At 42.3% G+C, this 22,087-nt stretch overlaps 1 protein-coding gene across 1 annotated transcript; it reads right to left on the reverse strand.

The window, feature by feature from the left end:
- Positions 1–480: 480 nt before the first annotated feature.
- Positions 481–20,778, reverse strand: LOC137427066 (uncharacterized). Its single transcript, XM_078778726.1, has 5 exons — positions 20,474–20,778; positions 9,336–9,800; positions 4,156–4,554; positions 1,517–1,554; positions 481–1,333 (listed from the first exon to the last, which is right to left on the reverse strand). Exons 1-5 carry the CDS (start codon positions 20,529–20,531, stop codon positions 1,244–1,246), a joined length of 1,050 nt encoding a protein of 349 aa, XP_078634852.1. The 5' UTR covers positions 20,532–20,778; the 3' UTR covers positions 481–1,243.
- Positions 20,779–22,087: the final 1,309 nt, after the last annotated feature.

A 22,087-nucleotide genomic window follows, 5' to 3' on the forward strand; every position in this document is an offset into this window, starting at 1 on the left:
ATGAAACCATATAAAGTAACTGTCATTTGTGAATGGAACCATATACACCAACTGTCATTTGTGAATGGAACCATATACACCAACTGTCATTTGTGAATGAAACCATATAAACCAACTGTCATTTGTGAATGAAACCATATAAACCAACTGTCATTTGTGAATGAAACCATATAAACCTGGGGCCTACGGATCACCTTGGTAGATGGTATAAACAGGTAAGACGGTGTCTTGGGACTTATGACTTCTCCTGAAGAACAACGTTGATCGATGCACACTGAACCACAGTTGGAAGTAAGAAGAAACTGACGTTTCGGACTCTCACCCTTCGTCTTTTTTGTGAAGAAAGCTTTTAGCTCCGAGGAAGAGTTGGCATTACCCATTGTGGTTGGCATACCTCAATCAACATCATTCCTCGAACCTCAGATCGAATTGAAGATGGCGTTCGTGTAAAATGCAAAGGAAAAACATAGGCAAATTGAAATGGGTCTTCAAAATCAGCTCTTCATCAAATTAATCCAGTAACTTGAGAGGTCTGAGATAACTGTTTATAGAAACGAACCAGGTAACATATCAACAGATAATATCATGAATGCCTCCAAATATCCAAGTTATTCTAATAATTCAAACCAATTACTCTCAAAGAAATGTTAATTCAGTAAGGAACATAATATGTATCAAAGAATGAATGTATCTATCTATAATTCCAGTAATCTCTGTGTGTATGTGTGTGTGTATGTGTGTGTGTGTGTATGCGACAACGATTTCTCGACAACTACCGGTCCGATATACTTGAAACTTGCCAGGTATATTGCTGGGGACCCGAGGATGTGCCTTTTCAAGGTTTGAAATTAATCGGACAAGTACTTACCGAGCTATGGCGATTTAGCCGTTCGCCGTTCGCTTTGGCGTTGCGAATGGACCAAACCATTGCATGTAAATAGAGGGGGGGGGTTCTGTGGTCGTTGCGAATGGACCAAACCATTCATGTAAATAGAGGGGGGGGTTCTGTGGTCGTTACTGCCACGTGGTTTCAAAGTTTTTTTTTGTTGTTGTTGTTTGCACGCATGATTTTTTGCACCCACGTACGGGCACGCCCTAGGATGTTTACACACACACACCCCTACACAAATTTTTTTTTTTTTTTTTGGCAAGGAACGGGCACCCACGTACGGGCACGTCCTAGCTTATATATAGTACGGGCATGCCCTAGTTAATTGAAAGGGAACAGATGTGCTGGGTCCGATCAACATCGCAAGTTATCGTACAACTGATGCTGGGACTCTTCGTGATGCTTCTTCTTCAGAGCCATGTACGACGCCTCCTCTCTCTGTCCCTGTTGGAGAAACGTAAACATGCAATGATCACATTGTTATATGATTGTACGTACCGGTACTCCAACTTTAAACTTGTATTTTTATAAATTACCAGCCTGCTCTCGTGGTTATGTTCTGTGAATTAATAATCATTAAATCAGTTAATAAATGGGAAATTTAATTAAATAATTCTACAAACTTACTGATTCACGAAGTCCAACATCCGCTTGGGTCGAGTTTCCTGTGGGATAAAAAAAACAGATATTGAGTGTATTTTATAAGCTGCGTTACCAACTGTGCATCTCCATGTAAGCTGCGTTACCAACTGTGCATCTCAATGTAAGCTGCATTACCAACTGTGCATCTCCATGTAAGCTGCGTTACCAACTGTGCATCTCAATGTAAGCTGCGTTACCAACTGTGCATCTCAATGTAAGCTGTGTTACTAACTGTGCATCTCCATGTAAGCTGCGTTACCAACTGCGCATCTCAATGTAAGCTGTGTTACTAACTGTGCCTCCATGTAAGCTGCGTTACCAACTGTGCCTCCATGTAAGCTGCGTTACCAACTGTGCCTCCATGTAAGCTGCGTTACCAACTGTGCCTCAATGTAAGCTGCGTTACCAACTGTGCCTCCATGTAAGCTGCGTTACCAACTGTGCCTCCATGTAAGCTGCGTTACCAACTGTGCCTCTCCACGTAAGCTGTTACTAACTGTGCATCTCCATGTAAGCTGCGTTACCAACTGTGCCTCCATGTAAGCTGCGTTACTAACTGCCTCTCCACGTAAGCTGTGTTACTAACTGTGCATCTCCATGTAAGCTGCGTTACCAACTGTGCATCTCCATGTAAGCTGCGTTACCAACTGTGCCTCTCCACGTAAGCTGTTACTAACTGTGCATCTCCATGTAAGCTGCGTTACCAACTGTGCCTCTCCAGGTAAGCTGTTACTAACTGTGCATCTCCATGTAAGCTGCGTTACCAACTGTGCCTCTCCACGTAAGCTGTGTTACTAACTGTGCATCTCCATGTAAGCTGCGTTACCAACTGTGCCTCCATGTAAGCTGTGTTACTAACTGTCCCTCCATGTAAGGTGTGTTTCTAACTGTGCCTCTCCATGTAAGCTGTGTTTCTAACTGTTCCTCTCCACATAAGGTGTGTTACCAACTGTGCCTCTCCACGTAAGGTGTGTTACTAACTGTGCCTCTCCACGTAAGCTGTGTTTCTAAATGTGCATCTCCATGTAAGCTGCGTTACCAACTGTGCATCTCCATGTAAGCTGCGTTACCAACTGTGCCTCCATGTAAGCTGTGTTACTAACTGTGCCTCCATGTAAGCTGTGTTTCTAACTGTGCATCTCCATGTAAGCTGCGTTACCAACTGTGCATCTCCATGTAAGCTGCGTTACCAACTGTGCCTCCATGTAAGCTGTTTTACTAACTGTTCCTCCATGTAAGCTGTGTTTCTAACTGTGCATCTCCATGGAAGCTGCGTTACCAACTGTGCATCTCCATGTAAGCTGCGTTACCAACTGTGCCTCTCCACGTAAGCTGTGTTTCTAACTGTGCCTCCATGTAAGCTGTGTTACTAACTGTGCCTCCATGTAAGCTGTGTTACTAACTGTGCCTCTGCATGTAAGCTGTGTTACCAACTGTGCCTCTCCATGTAAGCTGCGTTACCAACTGTTCCTCTCCATGTAAGGTGTGTTACTAACTGTGCCTCCATGTAAGCTGCGTTACCAACTGTGCCTCTCCAGGTAAGCTGCATTACTAACTGTGCCTCTCCATGTAGGCTGTGTTATTAACTGTGCCTCTCCAAGTAAGCTGTGTTATTAACTGTGCCTCTCCATGTAAGCTGTGTTACCAACAGTACATCTCCCTGTAAGCTGTTACCAACTGTACCTCCACATAAGCTGCCTTACCAAGTGTGCCGCTACACGTAAGCTGCGTTACGTTACTGTTACCTACATACTATTTTTAAACTTCATTCAATGGACCTGAACTTTGATAAAGGTCGCATAATGGATCACTGAACCCTCTTTTTTGAGATCGATGATCAATTTCACATGTCGTCATTTTCCATTATATTGATTTGGAATTTGAGCAGCATTTGCAAATTGGTTCAATCAAAATCAGAATGATCGATGTAGCCGTTTTGACAGATCAACGGGTTCTATGACAACAATTTCACCCCTTTATAATCAAAAGACTTTTTGTGAATTTATTTTTTCACCATATCTAAGATTTTTCCCAGATATCAAATTGAAACGGAAACAGCTTATTTGTATCAACGTGAGAAAAATGTGATCAAAGTTCGTCGAAGGTTAAGGTCAAGGCTTATTAGGTAGGCCGCAACTAGAAAATGTATCAACCGAACTTGTTACGCACATCAAATCATGTAAAACACTTGATAGGTCAAATTTTCCAAATTACCAAATTGCCGTTTCCATGGCAACTGTTGTTTTTATTTGGATTTTGCAAGTGCCATGCTCTGCATTACATCTTTCTTGGTATTGTCTTTCTTCACAGGAGCAAGGCTCATGCAAAAGCAAAGTAGAATTGACATTGGGACAAACATCAAGGGAATGACCGAACTGGAAAAGAGGAAAGGGAGGAGGGAAGGAAACACTGAAGCCAGCAAGTAATTGAGGGTTGTATTGGGTTATGAAGGGTTAATGGGAGAAAAATGATCATGGGCCAGGATGGGTGATGACACAAGATGGTGGGGCACCGCTTGCGTGAAGCCCTGGAGGGAAGAGTGAAACAGAGGAAGGTGGTTCGATAGACGGGAGAAGCTAGGAAAAAAGAGTTGAGGTTTGCAGTCACTGTGGAGATGTTTTTACCTTCCCTGGGGTTTCGCTTTTTCCGGTAAATATGCAATCCAACAGCAAAGAGAAGAAGAAGAACCAAACTCAAGGCAATTGAACATCCAATCACAATCCATTGTTTGCCTGTATTGGTCAAATAAATCACATGGTCCTGGGCCATCCCGTACTTGTTCTTCACAAGGCAGGTGTATTGCCCTTCTGGGTCTTCTCCTGTGATGGTAAAGGTACTGATGATGTTCTGCAATCCATTTTTCCCATTTGGACTCGATGCGATCTTGGCTCCATTGACGGGGAGTCCTTTTGGGTTCAACCAGGTGATGTTAGGTCCCGGCTTGGCCTCGCCTTCGCAAATCACCCTCCAGGAATTACTGGAGTTCACAAACTCTTTCGAGATGTCCAGGATCTTTGGTTGCACTGTATGGAATCAAAACCAAACAAAAAAGTTTATTAAGTAATATATAATTATTGTTTACTGCATGTTGCTTTGCTTCGCTGTTTCGCAAGGCCGCGGTTTATTCCTTTTTTTATCTCACAGATCCCAAACCCGAACCCGGGAAACAAACCCAGAACCCGGACCCGGGCAACGCCAGGTGCATTCAGCTAGTTTACAATAAAGCAAGGCATGAAATGAGAATAATTAAAATAAAGACTGAGGTAATAGATTCTAAGTGGAGGATCCTCTTGTACGGACACAAAAACACATGCAGGGGAAAGTACGAAAAAGGAAAAGCTCTGGCACTCAGCTGGCCCAAATGGTTTCTGTAGTAAGTCAGCAGTTGTCAAAGTCCGAAGCCACAACAGGCCAGAGGCCTGGAAAAATAATGGCGACCAAGCCGCGTGTCGAACGCTGGGTGACCAGGATTGAGGCAAGCAAGTAAGATGGCCCTCTTTCTCTTCGGGCTGTCCAAAACTCCACAATCCTTTGACGGGGTAAATAAAGTCCTCCACTTACGGAAGAAAACGCGGACACATCCTGCAGCACACCAAATAGAGCCCAGCACAAAAAAAATTATCGAACCTTCCTTGAAGCCTCCCTTCATGCTCGCCCCGCCCACGTCGTTGGGCCGCGTCACTCGGGGGTGGGGGGGAGGGAGGAAGGGGGGGCGAGGGGGTGTGGCTTGCTGGTCCTGCCTCATGCCCATCAAACCATTGTAACTCCGCCTCTCCTAGGCGGGTTTTTGCTCTGTCATGTCCCATGGAGCGTGAATATTGGCCAGCCGATGCTACACTTGTCCGGCTGATGATATAATCGTTGGGAATGGCCACAGGGGGCATGACCAACAAGGGAAATGAACCTTAAGCCCTAATATTAATTAACACGGCACAACCCTCCGTATTGTGCACATTTAATCACAACCTTTAGCGACATTTTCCCTACTTATTACATCGAAATGCTATTACACATCACACGGTCCATACTATTCCTATGCGATCCTACCTTTCCTATGGTATTCACTCACCTCCCCTCATAAACGTAACAATATCCTCAACAAGAGATGGCAGAAAATGTGTTGCATGACTGGAACAAGATTGCCAGTAGGGCGGGTACTCTGCTAGTTATAGAAATTCGAGAAGTGGTTGTTACCCCCATGAGGAAGCACAATGTGGGGTTAAGCAATTGGTTCACTCTGTCTGTCTATCAGTCTATTTCTATGATGGAGGAACTACTTACCAACGCCATCAAAGGTGGATGGACGTTGTTTTTTCACCCCTGTCTGCTTGTTTGTGAACAGGATATCTCAAAAAGTTGCGGACAGATTTGGACGAAATCTAGTCTGGTTACTGGAATTTTTGAGTGATTTTTCATCATTGAGATAAGGCCAAAACAATATGGAGATGGATAATGGATATCTTAAAAAGTTATGGACGGATTCGGCCGAAACTTGGTGGACATGTTTGGTGTGTGATATGGACGAACGCATTAGATTCTGGTGAAGGTCCGAATCCGGATCCGGATACGATTAATTTTTTAAATCTTAAATTATTCTTCACCATTGAATGGCAGGGCCAAAAACGATACATAGCATGATATTTCAAAAGGTTGTGGACGGATTATGACAAAATTTGGTGGATGAGTTGGTAAGTGACAAAAACAAGCTGATTAGATTTTGGTTCAGGTCCGATTCCAGATCCGGCCTATCAACAACAAACAACAACATTAATTGTTCAGCCTGGTGGAGGTATCGAGTGCTGTTCTAGTTTCGATTGAGTTGTATATTTTGAACATTGCAGAACACGAATCTGAATACGAATCGACAGTGTAGCAATGCATTAGCTCTGAATTTGGCAAATTGTATAGAATTGCATATGCGTATCAGGGGCGGATCCAGAAATTTTTTAGGGGGGTTTCACTTGAGGTTAAGATGTTCACAGATCACAAAATCTACCACCAAGCCTTATTCAACTCAATATATTTGTCTTTCTTTTATTTTTTTAATTGACAATATTGAACTAAAAGAGAGATATTGTCTTCAATAGTGATGTATGTGAGCTTGTGCCAGCCAGAATTGTACTGAGTGAAGTGAAAGTTTCCTATTTGTACATCGTTAGCTCTTGTAGTCCACTAGCTCTACTAAAGGATGTCCAGAAGCTCCATTCTTCGTGGATTTCGTCATGTAAAGTCATCAGTGATGCCATTCATATTAAGTCCACACCATAGTGAATGTGCGTTGGTAGAAGGCCATTCATTTGATCTTCATGCATTGTTGGCCTGACGTGAGTCTTATGACGTCTCAGTCCGGTAATAGGGCGTTCACACTTCCATGATGTTACGGACATCCTGCAGAAGAGAAGCATCAGGCAGTGGATGTTGGGGAAGAATGTCTGTCTGTCTGTTTGAGGGTTTTTGCTGCTGTCGTTGGGAAGTCTGATGTTGACTTGCTGTGGTTGGAACCCCATTATCTGCCAGCTGCGCATCTCTATCACCTGTTATTGGTGATGGAAGGTCATATTGGTAGAAATCCACCAGCTCACTAATGGCTTCTGTGTCTACCTGTCCCGAACAAGCAGATCACAGACGGGATGAGGTGCAGTGCCTGTGTGTCCCGTCTCGTGTGCTCAGTTAAGCGGGTCTGTAGTTCTACGAGCAGGTTCTAAGTCATTGGCCGGAGCCAGCAGCGGTATCATTGGAGGAGAGACACCAAATGTGGAGTCGCACGCTGGTGACAGGAGCGGCTCAGTTTCCGGGGCCAGAAAATATGATAGCTGGGACTCTGAAGGTTGCGTACAACTTCAAACTGTAGCATGTGGATCGTTTGCATTCTTGTTGGAGTTTTTGTCCAAAGAGGTAGCTCATGGCCTGCAATATGCAGAAATTAATGCACATCTTACTTTGAGTCTGATCGACCGGATCTGGATTCGGACCTGAACCAAAAGCTAGTCCGCTTGTTGTCCCCCGTCGCACAGCGGAGCGAAAGGGGGACTGTGGTTTTCCCCTCCGTCCGTGTGTCCGTCCGTCCGTCCGTGCGTGCGTGCGTGCGTAAGCGAAGGACCGCATTCGTATCTGGTGTGTGGGTGCAACCCACGTCAAAATCCAAGATGGCCGCCACCATATAAATGTTTGAACATTGTGAGCGGAATATCTTGAAAAATAAGCGAAGTACCAACTTCTAATCTGGTGTGTGGGTGTATCTCGGCATAAGGAAGAACGCTATTGAAAATTGGGTCGCCACGTCAAAATCCAAGATGGCCGCCTTGCGTCTTCCACTTTGTCAACTCGCATCACTTCACCGATGGGGGACCAAGGCGTAACGCTTGTTCTTGTCACTAAACCAACTCATTCACCAACTTTTGTCATCCACAACCTTTTGTCTTCCACAACTTTTGTCATCCACAACCTTTTGTCTTCCACAACCTTTTGTCATCCACAACCTTTTGTTATGGGTCTCACTAAAATCCGAAATGGAGCGAAATGGACCTCAAAATAACCAATAACCTCCCCATAGCCTACACTTTTCATTTCATTTCATACACAACATATTAAACCAACCTCAATAACATCCGAAATGGATGGTGATTTAGTAGTAAAATTAAATGTTAAAATACTGATCTAAAACAGGTGAGGAATGAATAAAATGTAATGTTAATTAAGTACCCCTAACCCTAACCCCTAACCCTAACCCCTAACCCTAACCGTAACCCTAACCCTAACCCCAATCCATTTCCGATGATTTTGAAGGTCCATTTCGCTCCATTTCGGATTTTGAGTCCATTTCGGATTTTAGTGAGACCGATCCACAACCTTTTGTCATCCACAACCTTTTGTTATCCACAACCTTTTGTCGTCCACAACATTTTTAAATATCATGATGTATATCAATTTTGGGCCCATCTCTCAATTTTGAAGAATCACTTAAAAATTATGAAACAAAATCTCGTATCTGGATCCGGATTCGGATCTTCACCAAAATGGAATCACTTTGTGCTCGTCACACACCCAACTTCTCCACCACGTTTCAACCGAATCCGTCCACAACTCTTTGAAATATCATGCTATGTATCATTTGGCCAGATCACACTCCACAGTGAAGAATCACTTAAAAATCTCGTATCTGGATCTGGATTCGGATCTTCACCAAAATGAAGTATTAGTGTGCTTTGAAGCACTTTGTGCTCGTCACACACCCAACTTCTCCACCACGTTTCAACCGAATCCGTCCATAACTCTTTGAAATATCATGCTATGTATCGTTTGGCCAGATCACACTTCACAGTGAAGAATCACTTAAAAATCTCGTATCTGGATCTGGATTCGGATCTTCACCAAAATGAAGTATTAGTGTGCTTTGAAGCACTTTGTGCTCGTCACACACCCAACTTCTCCACCACGTTTCAACCGAATCCGTCCATAACTCTTTGAAATATCATGCTATGTATCGTTTGGCCAGATCACACTCCACAGTGAAGAATCACTTAAAAATCTCGTATCCGGAGTTTTGTTTTGTTTGTTTTTTCTTTGCAGCTTTTTATTTTATTTCAATGGAATTATATATTTTGATCACTAGAACACAAATAGTCTGGTTGGCACTTCCAAAAATGTCCAGTTTAGTAGTACTGTGACAAAATATTACACCAATTCACGTCAACTCGACCGATCACATTTGCCGCTCGTTCTCTCAGCGTTTGGGAATATCGAGATTCAGACAAAATGGCGGCTCTTAGGATTAAGAGAATAACATAATAAAACATATACTCACCATCGACCCGAAGCTTAGTTCGTTTTCCAATTCTCGGCGTAAATCCCGATATTCTCCAATTTATTCCGTCTTCACTCTCGTTAAACGTGAAGCGACAAACATACGTGTTCTCATCCTCGACCCTCAGATTATTGATCTTCATAGACCACAATCCTTGTTCCGGTTTCTCCATTTTCTCCACTCTCCCTTCAAATCTCTTCATCTTTTCAATTCTCCCCTTATCACGATAACCTGTTATTCTTTTCCCGTTCTTGGAGTGATGTGTAAAAATAACAAAAGTCAGATTTTTAATCTTCCACTTGTTGCTCTGATAAGTGAATGAACAGGGAAAGGTTGCAGAACCTCCTCGAAGCCCGATCACTTCCCGTTCCACACAAAGTTCCAAACGTTTCGTTCCCTTTTCTTCAATCGTACAATTTTCCGTGTCCAGATTCCTTGCTCCTCGAGCACGTCCTGCGAGTCCGGCTGCATGGTGAAGAGGACAAAGTACAGCAAACCGTCATGGCACTTAGAGATTAATAAAAATTATCTTTTTTACATTTTATACATGACATGGGCGAAGCCTCGTAATGGAGCTGATACACAAGTGCAGCAAATCTCACTTAGAGATTAAAAACTATCTTTTTTACCTTTTATACATGACATGGGCGAAGCCTCGTAATGGAGCTGATACACAAGTGCAGCAAATCTCACTTAGAGATTTAAAACTATCTTTTTTACCTTTTATACATGACATGGGCGAAGCCTCGTAATGGAGCTGATACACAGGTGCAGCAAATCTCACTTAGAGATTAAAAACTATCTTTTTTACCTTTTATACATGACGTGGGCGAAGCCTCGTCATGGAGCTGACACGCAAGTACAGCAAATCTCACTTTGAGATTAAAAACTATCTTTTTTACATTTTATACATGACATGGGCGAAGCCTCGTAATGGAGCTGACACACAAGTGCAGCAAATCTCACTTTGAGATTAAAAACTATCTTTTTTACATTTTATACATGACATGGGCGAAGCCTGGTAATGGAGCTGACACACAAGTGCAGCAAATCTCACTTTGAGATTAAAAACTATCTTTTTTACATTTTATACATGACATGGGCGAAGCCTTGTAATGGAGCTGATACACAAGTGCAGCAAATCTCACTTAGAGATTAAAAATTATCTTTTTTATATTTTATACATGACATGGGCGAAGCCTCATAATGGAGCTGACACACAAGTGCAGCAAATCTCACTTAGAGATTAAAAATTATCTTTTTTACATTTTATACATGACGTGGGCGAAGCCTCGTAATGGAGCTGACACGCAAGTACAGCAAATCTCACTTAGAGATTAAAAACGATCTTTTTTACATTTTATGCATGACATGGGCGAAGCCTCGTAATGGAGCTGATACACAGGTGCAGAAATCTCACTTAGAGATTAAAAACTATCTTTTTTACCTTTTATACATTACATGGGCGAAGCCTCGTAATGGAGCTGACACACAAGTGCAGCAAATCTCACTTAGAGATTAAAAACAATCTTTTTTACCTTTTATACATGACATGGGCGAAGCCTCATAATGGAGCTGACACGCAAGTGCAGCAAATCTCACTTTGAGATTAAAAACTATCTTTTTTACATTTTATACATGACATGGGCGAAGCCTCGTAATGGAGCTGATACACAAGTGCAGAAAATCTCACTTAGAGATTAAAAACTATCTTTTTTACATTTTATATATGACATGGGCGAAGCCTCGTAATGGAGCTGACACACAAGTGCAGCAAATCTCACTTTGAGATTAACAACTATCTTTTTTACATTTTATACATGACATGGGTGAAGCCTCGTAATGGAGCTGACACACAAGTGCAGCAAATCTCACTTAGAGATTAAAAACGATCTTTTTTACATTTTATACATGACATGGGCTAAGCCTCGTAATGGAGCTGACACACAAGTGCAGAAAATCTCACTTAGAGATTAAAAACTATCTTTTTTACATTTTATATATGACATGGGCGAAGCCTCGTAATGGAGCTGACACACAAGTGCAGAAAATCTCACTTAGAGATTAAAAACTATCTTTTTTACATTTTATACATGACATGGGCGAAGCCTCGTAATGGAGCTGACACACAAGTGGAGCAAATCTCACTTTGAGATTAAAAACTATCTTTTTTACATTTTATATATGACATGGGCGAAGCCTCGTAATGAAGCTGACACACAAGTGGAGCAAATCTCACTTTGAGATTAAAAACTATCTTTTTTACATTTTATACATGACATGGGCTAAGCCTCGTAATGGAGCTGACACACAAGTGCAGAAAATCTCACTTAGAGATTAAAAACTATCTTTTTTACATTTTATACATGACATGGGCGAAGCCTCGTAATGGAGCTGATACACAAGTGCAGAAAATCTCACTTAGAGATTAAAAACTATCTTTTTTACATTTTATATATGACATGGGCGAAGCCTCGTAATGGAGCTGACACACAAGTGCAGCAAATCTCACTTTGAGATTAACAACTATCTTTTTTACATTTTATACATGACATGGGTGAAGCCTCGTAATGGAGCTGACACACAAGTGGAGCAAATCTCACTTAGAGATTTAAAACGATCTTTTTTACATTTTATACATGACATGGGCTAAGCCTCGTAATGGAGCTGACACACAAGTGCAGCAAATCTCACTTTGAGATTAAAAACTATCTTTTTTACATTTTATACATGACATGGGCGAAGCCTCGTAATGGAGCTGATACACAAGTGCAGCAAATCTCACTTAGAGATTAAAAACTATCTTTTTTACATTTTATATATGACATGGGCGAAGCCTCGTAATGGAGCTGACACACAAGTGCAGCAAATCTCACTTGAGATTAAAAACTATCTTTTTTACATTTTATACATGACATGGGCGAAGCCTCGTAATGGAGCTGACACACAAGTGCAGCAAATCTCACTAAGAGATTAAAAACGATCTTTTTTACATTTTATACATGACATGGGCGAAGCCTCGTAATGGAGCTGACACACAAGTGCAGCAAATCTCACTTTGAGATTAAAAACTATCTTTTTTACATTTTATACATGACATGGGCGAAGCCTCGTGATGGAGCTGACACACAAGTGCAGCAAATCTCACTTTGAGATTAAAAACTATCTTTTTTACATTTTATACATGACATGGGCGAAGCCTCGTAATGGAGCTGATACACAAGTGCAGCAAATCTCACTTAGAGATTAAAAATTATCTTTTTTATATTTTATACATGACATGGGCGAAGCCTCGTCATGGAGCTGACACACAAGTGCAGCAAATCTCACTTAGAGATTAAAAACTATCTTTTTTACATTTTATACATTACATGGGCGAAGCCTCGTAATGGAGCTGATACACAAGTGCAGCAAATCTCACTTAGAGATTAAAAATTATCTTTTTTATAAATCGTTTTCAGAGGTGGACATTTTAAATCGATGAATTATATTGTGACAAGGATCCCCCTCCCCCCGTCATGTCTGCACACTGGCATGTTACGTCAGTTCTGTGAATGAATGTTTGCTTTACGTTTGCTTTCGGCCAATGATGTTTTACGGCACCCGCCATGTTGGGCTGGAGTTGGCCGACGTTGTGTGCTTCATTGAAGCAGTCCACTCGAAACTCATCTCTGCGGTCGTGTCCCTCCTTTAACACAACATTTTGGCGACCAGGATGGCTGAGTTTTCTCTTCCACCACCTCCTCTTTTCCTCTCTCTGCCAGGAGAGCCTCCCGTTCCGTGGACTCGCTGGACTCGGTCCTTTGGAACTTATATTATCGCGCTCGGCTTGGGAGACGTGAGCTGTCGCAAACTGTCGCAAACGAAATCATTTTTTAGTGCAGCAAATCTAAAGATTTTAGATCTCTAAATCAAACTAAATCTTTACTAAAGTGCGTCGCTCTGCCCCTGCCACAACGACAGCACCACAAAGGGCACAACCTCCCCACACAGCGCCCACAATTATACACAATGTGTGTGTGCTCCAGACCGGTGGCTTTCAAGACCCATGCCGTTCAGCGAGATGATGTGTGTGTGTGCGTGCCCCTACTATTGGACACAGGGGCTACAGTATCTCTGCCCAACCTAGACACTTATAAACGGTTTTTCGCTCATCAGCCGCTACAACACCCCACTACTGCCCTCTGCGGGTATGGTAGCTCCAAAATCGACATTGTGGGCACCCTCCAGTTGCCTGTGCGCTACGGCACCAAGCACCTGACTGCGTTCACATTCCACATTGCCCGCCGGGGTGCCAACCTCCTAGGCCTCGACCTCTTCACAAAGATAGGCTTCTCCCTGATGGATGCCAGTGGGTCAGCTGTTCCGCAGGTCGCTTCCCCATAGCAACAGGAATGACCCACGCTGTTTCATGGACTGGGTTGCCTCACTGCCTTTACCCACCAGCACCTACTCAACTCTACGGTAATCCCAGTCATCCAGCCACTGCGACGCGTTCCGCTTGCTCTCCGTGACGAAGTGTCTGCTGATCTCAAGCTCCTGTTGGAAGCTGGAATTATTGAACCGGTCAATGCGGCCCTTGGATCTCCAACTTGGTGGTTTTCAGGAAAAAGTCGAGAGGGCTGCGTATCTGTGTGAACCTTCATGCAGTAAACAGGGCTGTCATCCCAGAGAAATACCCCCTGCCCACATCAGAGGAACTGACCACCCAGTTCTATGGCTCCACCGTTTTTTCTAAGTTGACCTTCACCAGGGATATCTCCAGGTGCCCTTCCACCCCGATAGCAGGGACCTCACGGCGTACGTCACCCAGGCTGGAATATTTCGCTACACTAGGATGCCTTTTGGGCTCAGCTCAGCCCCAAGCTGTTTTCAGAAAGTGATGTCCTCGATCCTCGCAGGGATTCCAGAAGTGGCAGTTTAACTAGATGACATTGTTGTACACGGGACTGATACACCCATCCACAACGAGCGCCTGCACATAGTGTTTTAGGCGTTCGCCAAACACAACCTCACATTGAATGGTGAAAAGTGTATGTTCGCTTTGCCGGACATGAGTTTGTGGGATTTGGCCTGTCAGCGACTGGCATCTTCCCACTTCAGTCCAACATTGAAGCCATCCACCGTCAGCTGTCGGATGACAATCACGTGGTACTCAAGTTGCTGATAACTGGCTATATTTTATTATAAAACCCAAGTGTTCTTTAACAGCTTCATTCAGTTGTTCATAAGATTTACCAGAGACTTCTATTTCCACTAGTTTTCTTAGCGTAATTAGAAAAACGAAACATTGTTCGATACGCTGAAGATCACGGAAACAGAGGTGCTGGGTGGGAATTCAACGGACTATCTGAGGTGAACATCAGACTATGGACACGAGGGGAATTCGATGGAATATCTGAGGTGAACATCAGACTTTGGAGGCGACAGAAAGAGCGTCTGCAGTCGCTCCCACGAAGCAAAATAGCCGAATATTCGGTCGATTGGGTCACAGATCGTCGGCAACAAGGCGGTGACGTCAGCATTTCGGAGGTGCGTGTGAAAGCTGTCATGCTTGCGAAGACGCTGCCAAACATGGTCACCTTCAAGGCGTCACGTGGATGGGGGAGATCGTTTTATCAGTTGTACATAATTACAACTCACAAAACAAGAAAAAGAGCAATCAGAGATTGCAAACCCTCGCCAGGATGTATTTTCAGTGGTTTTTAAGACTTTTGTGTTAAATCAAATATGACGGCCGAACCACGTGACCAATGACGTCATCATTATTATTTTTCTAAACTAATTTATTCCTAGATTATGCTCAAGAAATTTCATCTTGATCGGATGAAGTTTTGTACTTGTCGAATTATGACGTCATAATGGAGGCGCCTATGACACGATTATTAACATATTTTATTCCCCATGGAGAGTTCTTTACAATGAGCCATGTCTCAATTTTTTCTGTTCAGCACTTTTGGAGATATAGAAGTGCAAAATTTTTCAGTTTTTCCAAGATGGCGGCCGAACCACGTGACCCATTACGTCATCATTTTTTTTCTCCACCAGTTCATGCCGACATGGCGCTCAAGAAATTTCATCTTGATCGGATGAAGTTTTGTACTTGTCGAATTATGACGTCATAATGGAGGCGCCTATGACACGATCATTAACATATTTTATTCCCCATGGAGAGTTCTTTACAAAGAGCCACATCTCAATTTTTTCTGTTCAGCACTTTTGGAGATATAGAAGTGCAAAATTTTTCAGTTTTTCCAAGATGGCGGCCGAACCACGTGACCCATTACGTCATCATTTTTTTTCTCCACCAGTTCATGCCGACATGGCACTCAAGAAATTTCATCTTGATCGGATAAAGTTTGGTACTTGTCAAATTATGACGTCATAATGGAGGCACCTGTGACACGATCATTAACATATTTTATTCCCCATGGAGAGTTCTTTACAATGAGCCACGTCTCAATTTTTTCTGTTCAGCACTTTTGGAGACATAGAGGTGCAAAGTTTCATGGTTTTTCCAAGATGGCGGCCGAACCACGTGACCCATGACGTCATTATTATAATTTAAAAATTCAACAGGTGGAGTTGCACCTATGGTGAAAATTTCCTGTCAATCCGAACAACGGTTGCAAAGAAAATCATATTTATTCTGTGCGGACAAACAGACAGACAGACAGACAGACAAACAAACAAAGAAACGGACTCAAATGCAATACCCTCTCCTCGGGCAAGGGGAATAATCGAACAATATATATTTATTTTCCAACGTCAATTCAATTACCAGTATAATTTTTTTCATTCGTAGAATATCTTTCGAACTTGCCAGACATTAAAATCAACACTTTATAGAACACTGGTTTACTTACTTGATGATTGTGAACTTACAGATTATATATTCTATATTAAACATTTAGCTATTCTTTGTTCTTCTTCTTTGAGTATTGCCACTTCCGTTTTTGAAGACGTCCTCGACGTTCGTTTCAATCTGAAAAAAAAACTTACAAAAACATTAGACCCATGTATAATACGCTCCTCTGACTTTAAAATATTTTTGGGTAAAAAAAAGTGCGCGTTATAGTCGAAGTTTTACGGTGATTGTTTTGCGCATTTGTGACATATTTGGTCGCCCTCTTCTACTCCGAGATATTTGTATGATGCTTCGTTGTCTAGCTCGTGTGTTGTTGTATTTGTGTCAATTTTTATGTTGTCCGTTTTTGTTGGTCTGCCTTATATGAATGTGCACTTGGCACACTTATCTGGGACAAATTACATATCAATGTCATCAGAGTACTGTTTCACTAATTTGAGTTGTTCTGCCAATTTTTTGTCATTTGCCTTTTAGTCATTTTGGTTAGCTCCAAAAAAGTTGTGTTTCTATGGCTGGTACACACGAGTAAGTGTGTGGTATAGACGGTGTGCTGTTGGAGCTGTTGGATGGTGTCCCTCTTCCACCTGTGCTGTTGGAGTTGACTGGACTCTCATCGACCAGATGTGCAGAGCCATCTGCCATTTAAACTGCAAGGCTGCGGAACGTTACCCTGGTAAGGGGGGCTGACAGGTTCTACACCTTGCCCACAGGTGACCTGGGATTGGCTGTATGCTTGGGGTCATTGTCCTGTTGGAATGTAGATCTTCGCCGAAATCTAAGGTTTTTTCACTCTGAAGCAGGTTCTCCTCAAGGATTTGCCTGTATTTAGCTCCATTAATTGTTCCCTCTATCCTTACAAGTCTCCCACTCCCTGCAGCTGAAAAGCATCCCAATAGCATGATGCTGCCACCACCATGCTTCATGGTAAGGATGGTGTTAGATGGGGGATGAGTTGGCCACTCTCCCATAAAGCCTGGATTTGTGGATTGCTGCAGAGACTGTTGGCCTTCCGGCAGGTTCTCCCTTCTCAGCCAAGGAACTCTGTAGTTCTGTTGGATTGGTCATTGGGTTCTTGGTAACTTCCCTGACCAAGGTCCTTCTTTCCAGGTTGCTCAGTTTGGTCGGACAGCTACCAATAGGAAGAGTCTGGCTCGTTCCATATTCCTTCCATTTCCTAATGATGGAGCTCACTGTGCACCCAGTAACTTTAAACGCTCAAAAATTGTTTTATACCCTTCCCCAGATCTACACCTCCTCACAATTCCATCATGGAGTTCTACGGACAGTTCCTTGGACTTCATGGTTCAATGTCTGCTCTAACTTGCACTGCCAATTGTGGGACTTTATAAAGGAAGTATCAAGGTTCAAGGAAGTATCAACAGAGTCAAGGTTCGTGGAAGAGCTAGAACTCAGAATAGACCAGGGCACAACATATCAAAAGGAACAGCAGAAGGAGAAGGAGGAAATTCCAACAGCAGGGCTGAGGGAGAAAATAGATGGAAATAGACAAAGAGGCGATGTGGATAATGATGATGAGTAGTGGAGAACACAAGTGGTAGACATCTTTGATACAGAAGCACAATTTTGTGCGCGTTATAGTCGAAGGGGCGGAGGTAGGTGGGGTGATTTAACAGGTGTAAACTAGAACGGCATTCAGTAGAGAGCATGCCTCCGCCAGGTGAACAGTTTGCATTTTGTATCCGACTGATCGGTCGTATCTAGATCCAGACTTGAATCAAAATCGAATCAGCTTGTTCTTGTCACCAAACCAACTTTTGCACTTAGTTTTGTCAGAACGCATCCATAACTTTTTGAGACATCCTGCCATATATCGTTTTGGCCCGATCTCTCAATGGTGAAGAATCACTTAAATTAAACTATCTACAGGGTGATTGAAAAGTAACTCCCTATTTTAAAATATTTAGACATTATTTATTTATTGTAATATTTTTCTCAAATTTTTAGTGTTTGTTCCTTAATGTATGAGAATTTAATCTGTGTTGGTTTTTTTTCAGATTATTTTTTGTTTGAAATTCGGAAGCCCTACAAACTTGGCTGGGCGTCTTACCCTGCAGGAGCGTGCACAGCTAGCGGCACGTTACGAAGTTTGGAAATCCGTTGTTCAAGTGCAAAGATGGTGTAGGACCATTAAAGGAGCACATGCTCAAGTTGAGGCAAAGACGATCAAGAATTGTCATGCAAACATGGCTACAGGATCTGTATCTGATACTCGAAGAAGCGGTCGCCCTTCCAAGTCCAGTGACCCGGAGACAGTGCAAGCAGTTCAAGAAATGTTTACACATAGCCCAAGAAAGTCAATTCGACAAGCAGCAAGGGAAAGTGGGCTCTCCTTTCACACAGTACGAACTGTGCTCAAAAAGGAGCTTAAATGGCATGCTTGGAAGCCACACTACTGTCAAGCACTCTCTGCTGAAGACTGCGACATTCGCATGGAGTTTGGGGAGGTGATGCTGGCTTGGTATGAAGATTGGTCTGATCTCTTTAAAAATATCCTCTGGTCTGATGAAGCGGTATTTCACATCGGTGGGTTTGTGAACCGTCACAACTGCTATTACTGGGCAGGAGAAGATCCTCGTGTTATTTCTGAAAAAACGCAATATCGGCCCAAGGTAACGGTGTGGTGTGGAATGACTTCGGAAAGGATTGTAGGTCCCTTCATTCTTCACGATACCATGAATGCCAAAAGGTACCTCACCATGCTGCAAGACGAAATCTGGCCAATTATCAGTGCTTCGGAGAATGTTGAAGATTTGATTTTCATGCAAGATGGCGCTCCTCCACATTTTGCTATTGTTGTTCGTGAATGGCTGAATGCCCACTTCCCTGGGAGATGGATGGGTCGTCGTGGTCCGTATGAGTGGCCAGCCAGGAGCCCTGACTTAACACCATGTGACTTTTTTCTTTGGGGTTGGGTAAAAGAGCAAGTCTACTGTACCAAATCAACGACTTTTGAAGAACTTGAAAGGCGAATACGAGAAGTTATGTCTTCCATCCCACAAGAGTTCCTGGTGAAATCGGTTGACGCGGTTCCCGAGCGGCTTGAGAAGCTGCTGGCGAATTCTGGTGCCCATATCGAATTTTAAATAAAACTTCATGCTATACGCTTTCTTCTTATATCCATTTCTTGTAAACATTATAGTTAAGAAATAAATTATAAGTATTTTAAAATAGGGAGTTACTTTTCAATCACCCTGTATATGCAGATCTTCACCAAAATCTAATCGATTTGTCCTTGTCATACACAAAACATGTCCACCAAGTTTTGTCCAAATCTGTCCATAACTTTTTGAGATATCCTGCTCTATGTGGGTTTTAACCCCATCACCAAATTGGTGAAGAATCACTTTAAAATTATACTTGCGGGATCCGGATCTGGATCTTCACCAAAATTGAACCAATTCTTCCTTATTACACACCCTACCGATCCACCAGTTTCGTTCAAATCCGTGCATAACTTTTTGAGATATCCTGTTATGTATCGTTTTTGGCCCTATATCTCCCAATGGTGAAGAATCACTTTAAAAAAAATTATACTAGCCGGATCCGGATCTTCACAAAATCTAATCATTTCGTCCTCGTCACATCCGCTACCTCTTCGCCAAATTTCGGCCGAATCCATCCACCACTTTTTGAGATATCTTTTTCACAGACAGACAAACAAACAGACAGGGGTGAAAACATAACCTCCATCCACCTTCGGTGGCGGAGGTAAAAAATATCATGGTTTTAAATGGGAGATGATCTGAGATGGTGGTAAACAACTGTTTTGAAGACCTGGAGGGAAGAAGGAGACAAGAGAATGTGGAAAGAGATTGAAGACAGAACCCTTTGTAGACTTCGGAAAGGTTAATGGGGTGATAAACATCATGAGAGAGAACTGGGGATGACAAGAGATGATGATGACATATTGTGGATACAAGTGAGCCCAAAGTTACATTTTAACTTTTATAAACATGTAACGTTATAAAAAGTCCTGAGAGATAAATAAATATATATCAGATGTCCGGAGGGAAAACGAATAATGTTTCCGTCCATAATATGTAGATAGTCCTTCACCTGCTTATGGCGGGCAGGTGAATACACAGGTAAAGTAACTGTTTCATGGTAATGATGGGAAATAATTATTTGTTTATGAAAAGGATTTTCCTGTATTAAAAAATTCCGACAGGGAAGGCAGACATGGAACTCACAAACACGATAAGAACATGTATCAGGAGGATTGAAATAGAATGTTCACCGAACAACTTACCTGTGCAGTAGAACCCGCATAACATCAGGAATGAAACGTAGAGAGAGAAGGAAAACATGTCTCATCGGAGCGAGGATCTCCAAGTCAATGCGGTGCAGGTTATCAAGTGAGGACGACGAGTTGTGAGAGATCTATACCTCAACACTGAGGACTCCAATCAATCTACCAATACTTGTGTCTACCTCCGCAAATATCATCAGGTGATCTCTCCCCCAGTCATGCCAAACACAATATCGCTTCCTCTTCCCCACATGATCTCGTATTGGAGAACACACCCCGTATAAGTTCTTTCCCCAGTTCCACATTTTGACGTTTTTTACATTTTTTTTCTCTGAAGGTTTTGTAACAGATCTGCGCAGTATTACCACACACAAGGGTAAGGACTTCAGTGTCATTTTAACCGTTAGGTTGACACAATATGTGCCGCACGAACCGCACACTTCTGCTTTTCTCGATTCTCTTTAATTTGTGTTTTGAAAACATGGATATCTGTAGAAACTACTGTATGATTCGATGCTTTCCTGGTGCCGCCATTTTCCTGCTTTAGGAAGACCACACGGCTCCGCCATCTTTCGCTTTTGAGGACCACCAGCTCGGTACCGGTCTCTCCACTGCTTTCTTCCGATCCCCAACGTACTTGTGGCTTTATTTGTCTCATTCGGTTGGTCTTTATATTTCGCATCGACCTTGACCTGCGTTATACAAAAGTCCTCCGACCCCCCCCCCCCCCCCCCCCCAGATCAAAATGTGTGATGCCGGGAGTCACCGGCCAATGTCCTTTCCTCATATAGTGTGTTTTTTCTCGAAATTCTGTCGTTTAGTCTCACAACATGTGGAGGAAATAGCAGATGGCTTTATGAGATAGGAGACACTATTGGGAAAGAACATTCACTAAAAAAAGGGGATGTTGCGCTGGAGGGAAATGTTATTCACACAGAACAATTCTTCACTTATAAAGACCACTCACTATAGTGAGGTACCTTATTAACAAAAATGCCAAGGACCATTACACTGTGGACAAAAGCACAATTTTTTCACCAAAGCTTTGCCCATGTATAAAGATCAAAAAGAGGGTTAGCTCCAAAAAATCTGATGACAGGAAGTGTATTTAATGACGTCATAATGACGTCACAATAGACTAACAAGATATTAGCACAAATATAACATTAGGTTGTGAAGTACTGTGCCGAGATTTTGAGTCATTAATTTAATATTTCAAGAAACAGGTAATTTATATATAAGCCTTTTTAAGCTCACTATGTTGCAGTGATGTCATTACTCAAATGTGTAAAAAAATAAAAAAAATAAAACAAAACAAATGAAAATAAAACATAAGAATTAGGGGATAAATGCAAGGGTGCCCGGTCTCAAATGTGATTTAAGACCATGTTCAAACAATACATTCCCTGGAATATACACGATCTTCGTCTAGCTATTCAAATTTAGACATGCAAGAAACCAATAAAAGTATTTATGAATTTTCCATCAAATTACAGCATTGGAACGTATAATATTGGTTTGGATATTGTACTTTTTATGCTTATGTGGACTATTTCCTTTCAATTTCAGGTCATCATGGATTGGAGTGCTTGCATAATCTGCAAGAAAACTACA

This window comes from Myxine glutinosa, chromosome 5, assembly GCF_964187855.1.
Source record: "Myxine glutinosa chromosome 5, kmMyxGlut1.1, whole genome shotgun sequence".
Classification (NCBI taxonomy): domain Eukaryota; kingdom Metazoa; phylum Chordata; class Myxini; order Myxiniformes; family Myxinidae; genus Myxine; species Myxine glutinosa.

What these genes read in the sequence shown, in the direction of transcription:
- LOC137427066 (XM_078778726.1), bottom strand. Translation starts at nt 20,531, where the DNA reads ATGTTTTCCTTCTCTCTCTACGTTTCATTCCTGATGTTATGCGGGTTC. An exon ending in ATGCGGGTTCTACTGCACAG is followed by an intron (nt 9,801 to 20,473) that starts GTAAGTTGTTCG and finishes TTCACCATGCAG; the next exon opens with CCGGACTCGCAGGACGTGCT. An exon ending in AAAGCGAAACCCCAGGGAAG is followed by an intron (nt 1,555 to 4,155) that starts GTAAAAACATCT and finishes TTTATCCCACAG; the next exon opens with GAAACTCGACCCAAGCGGAT.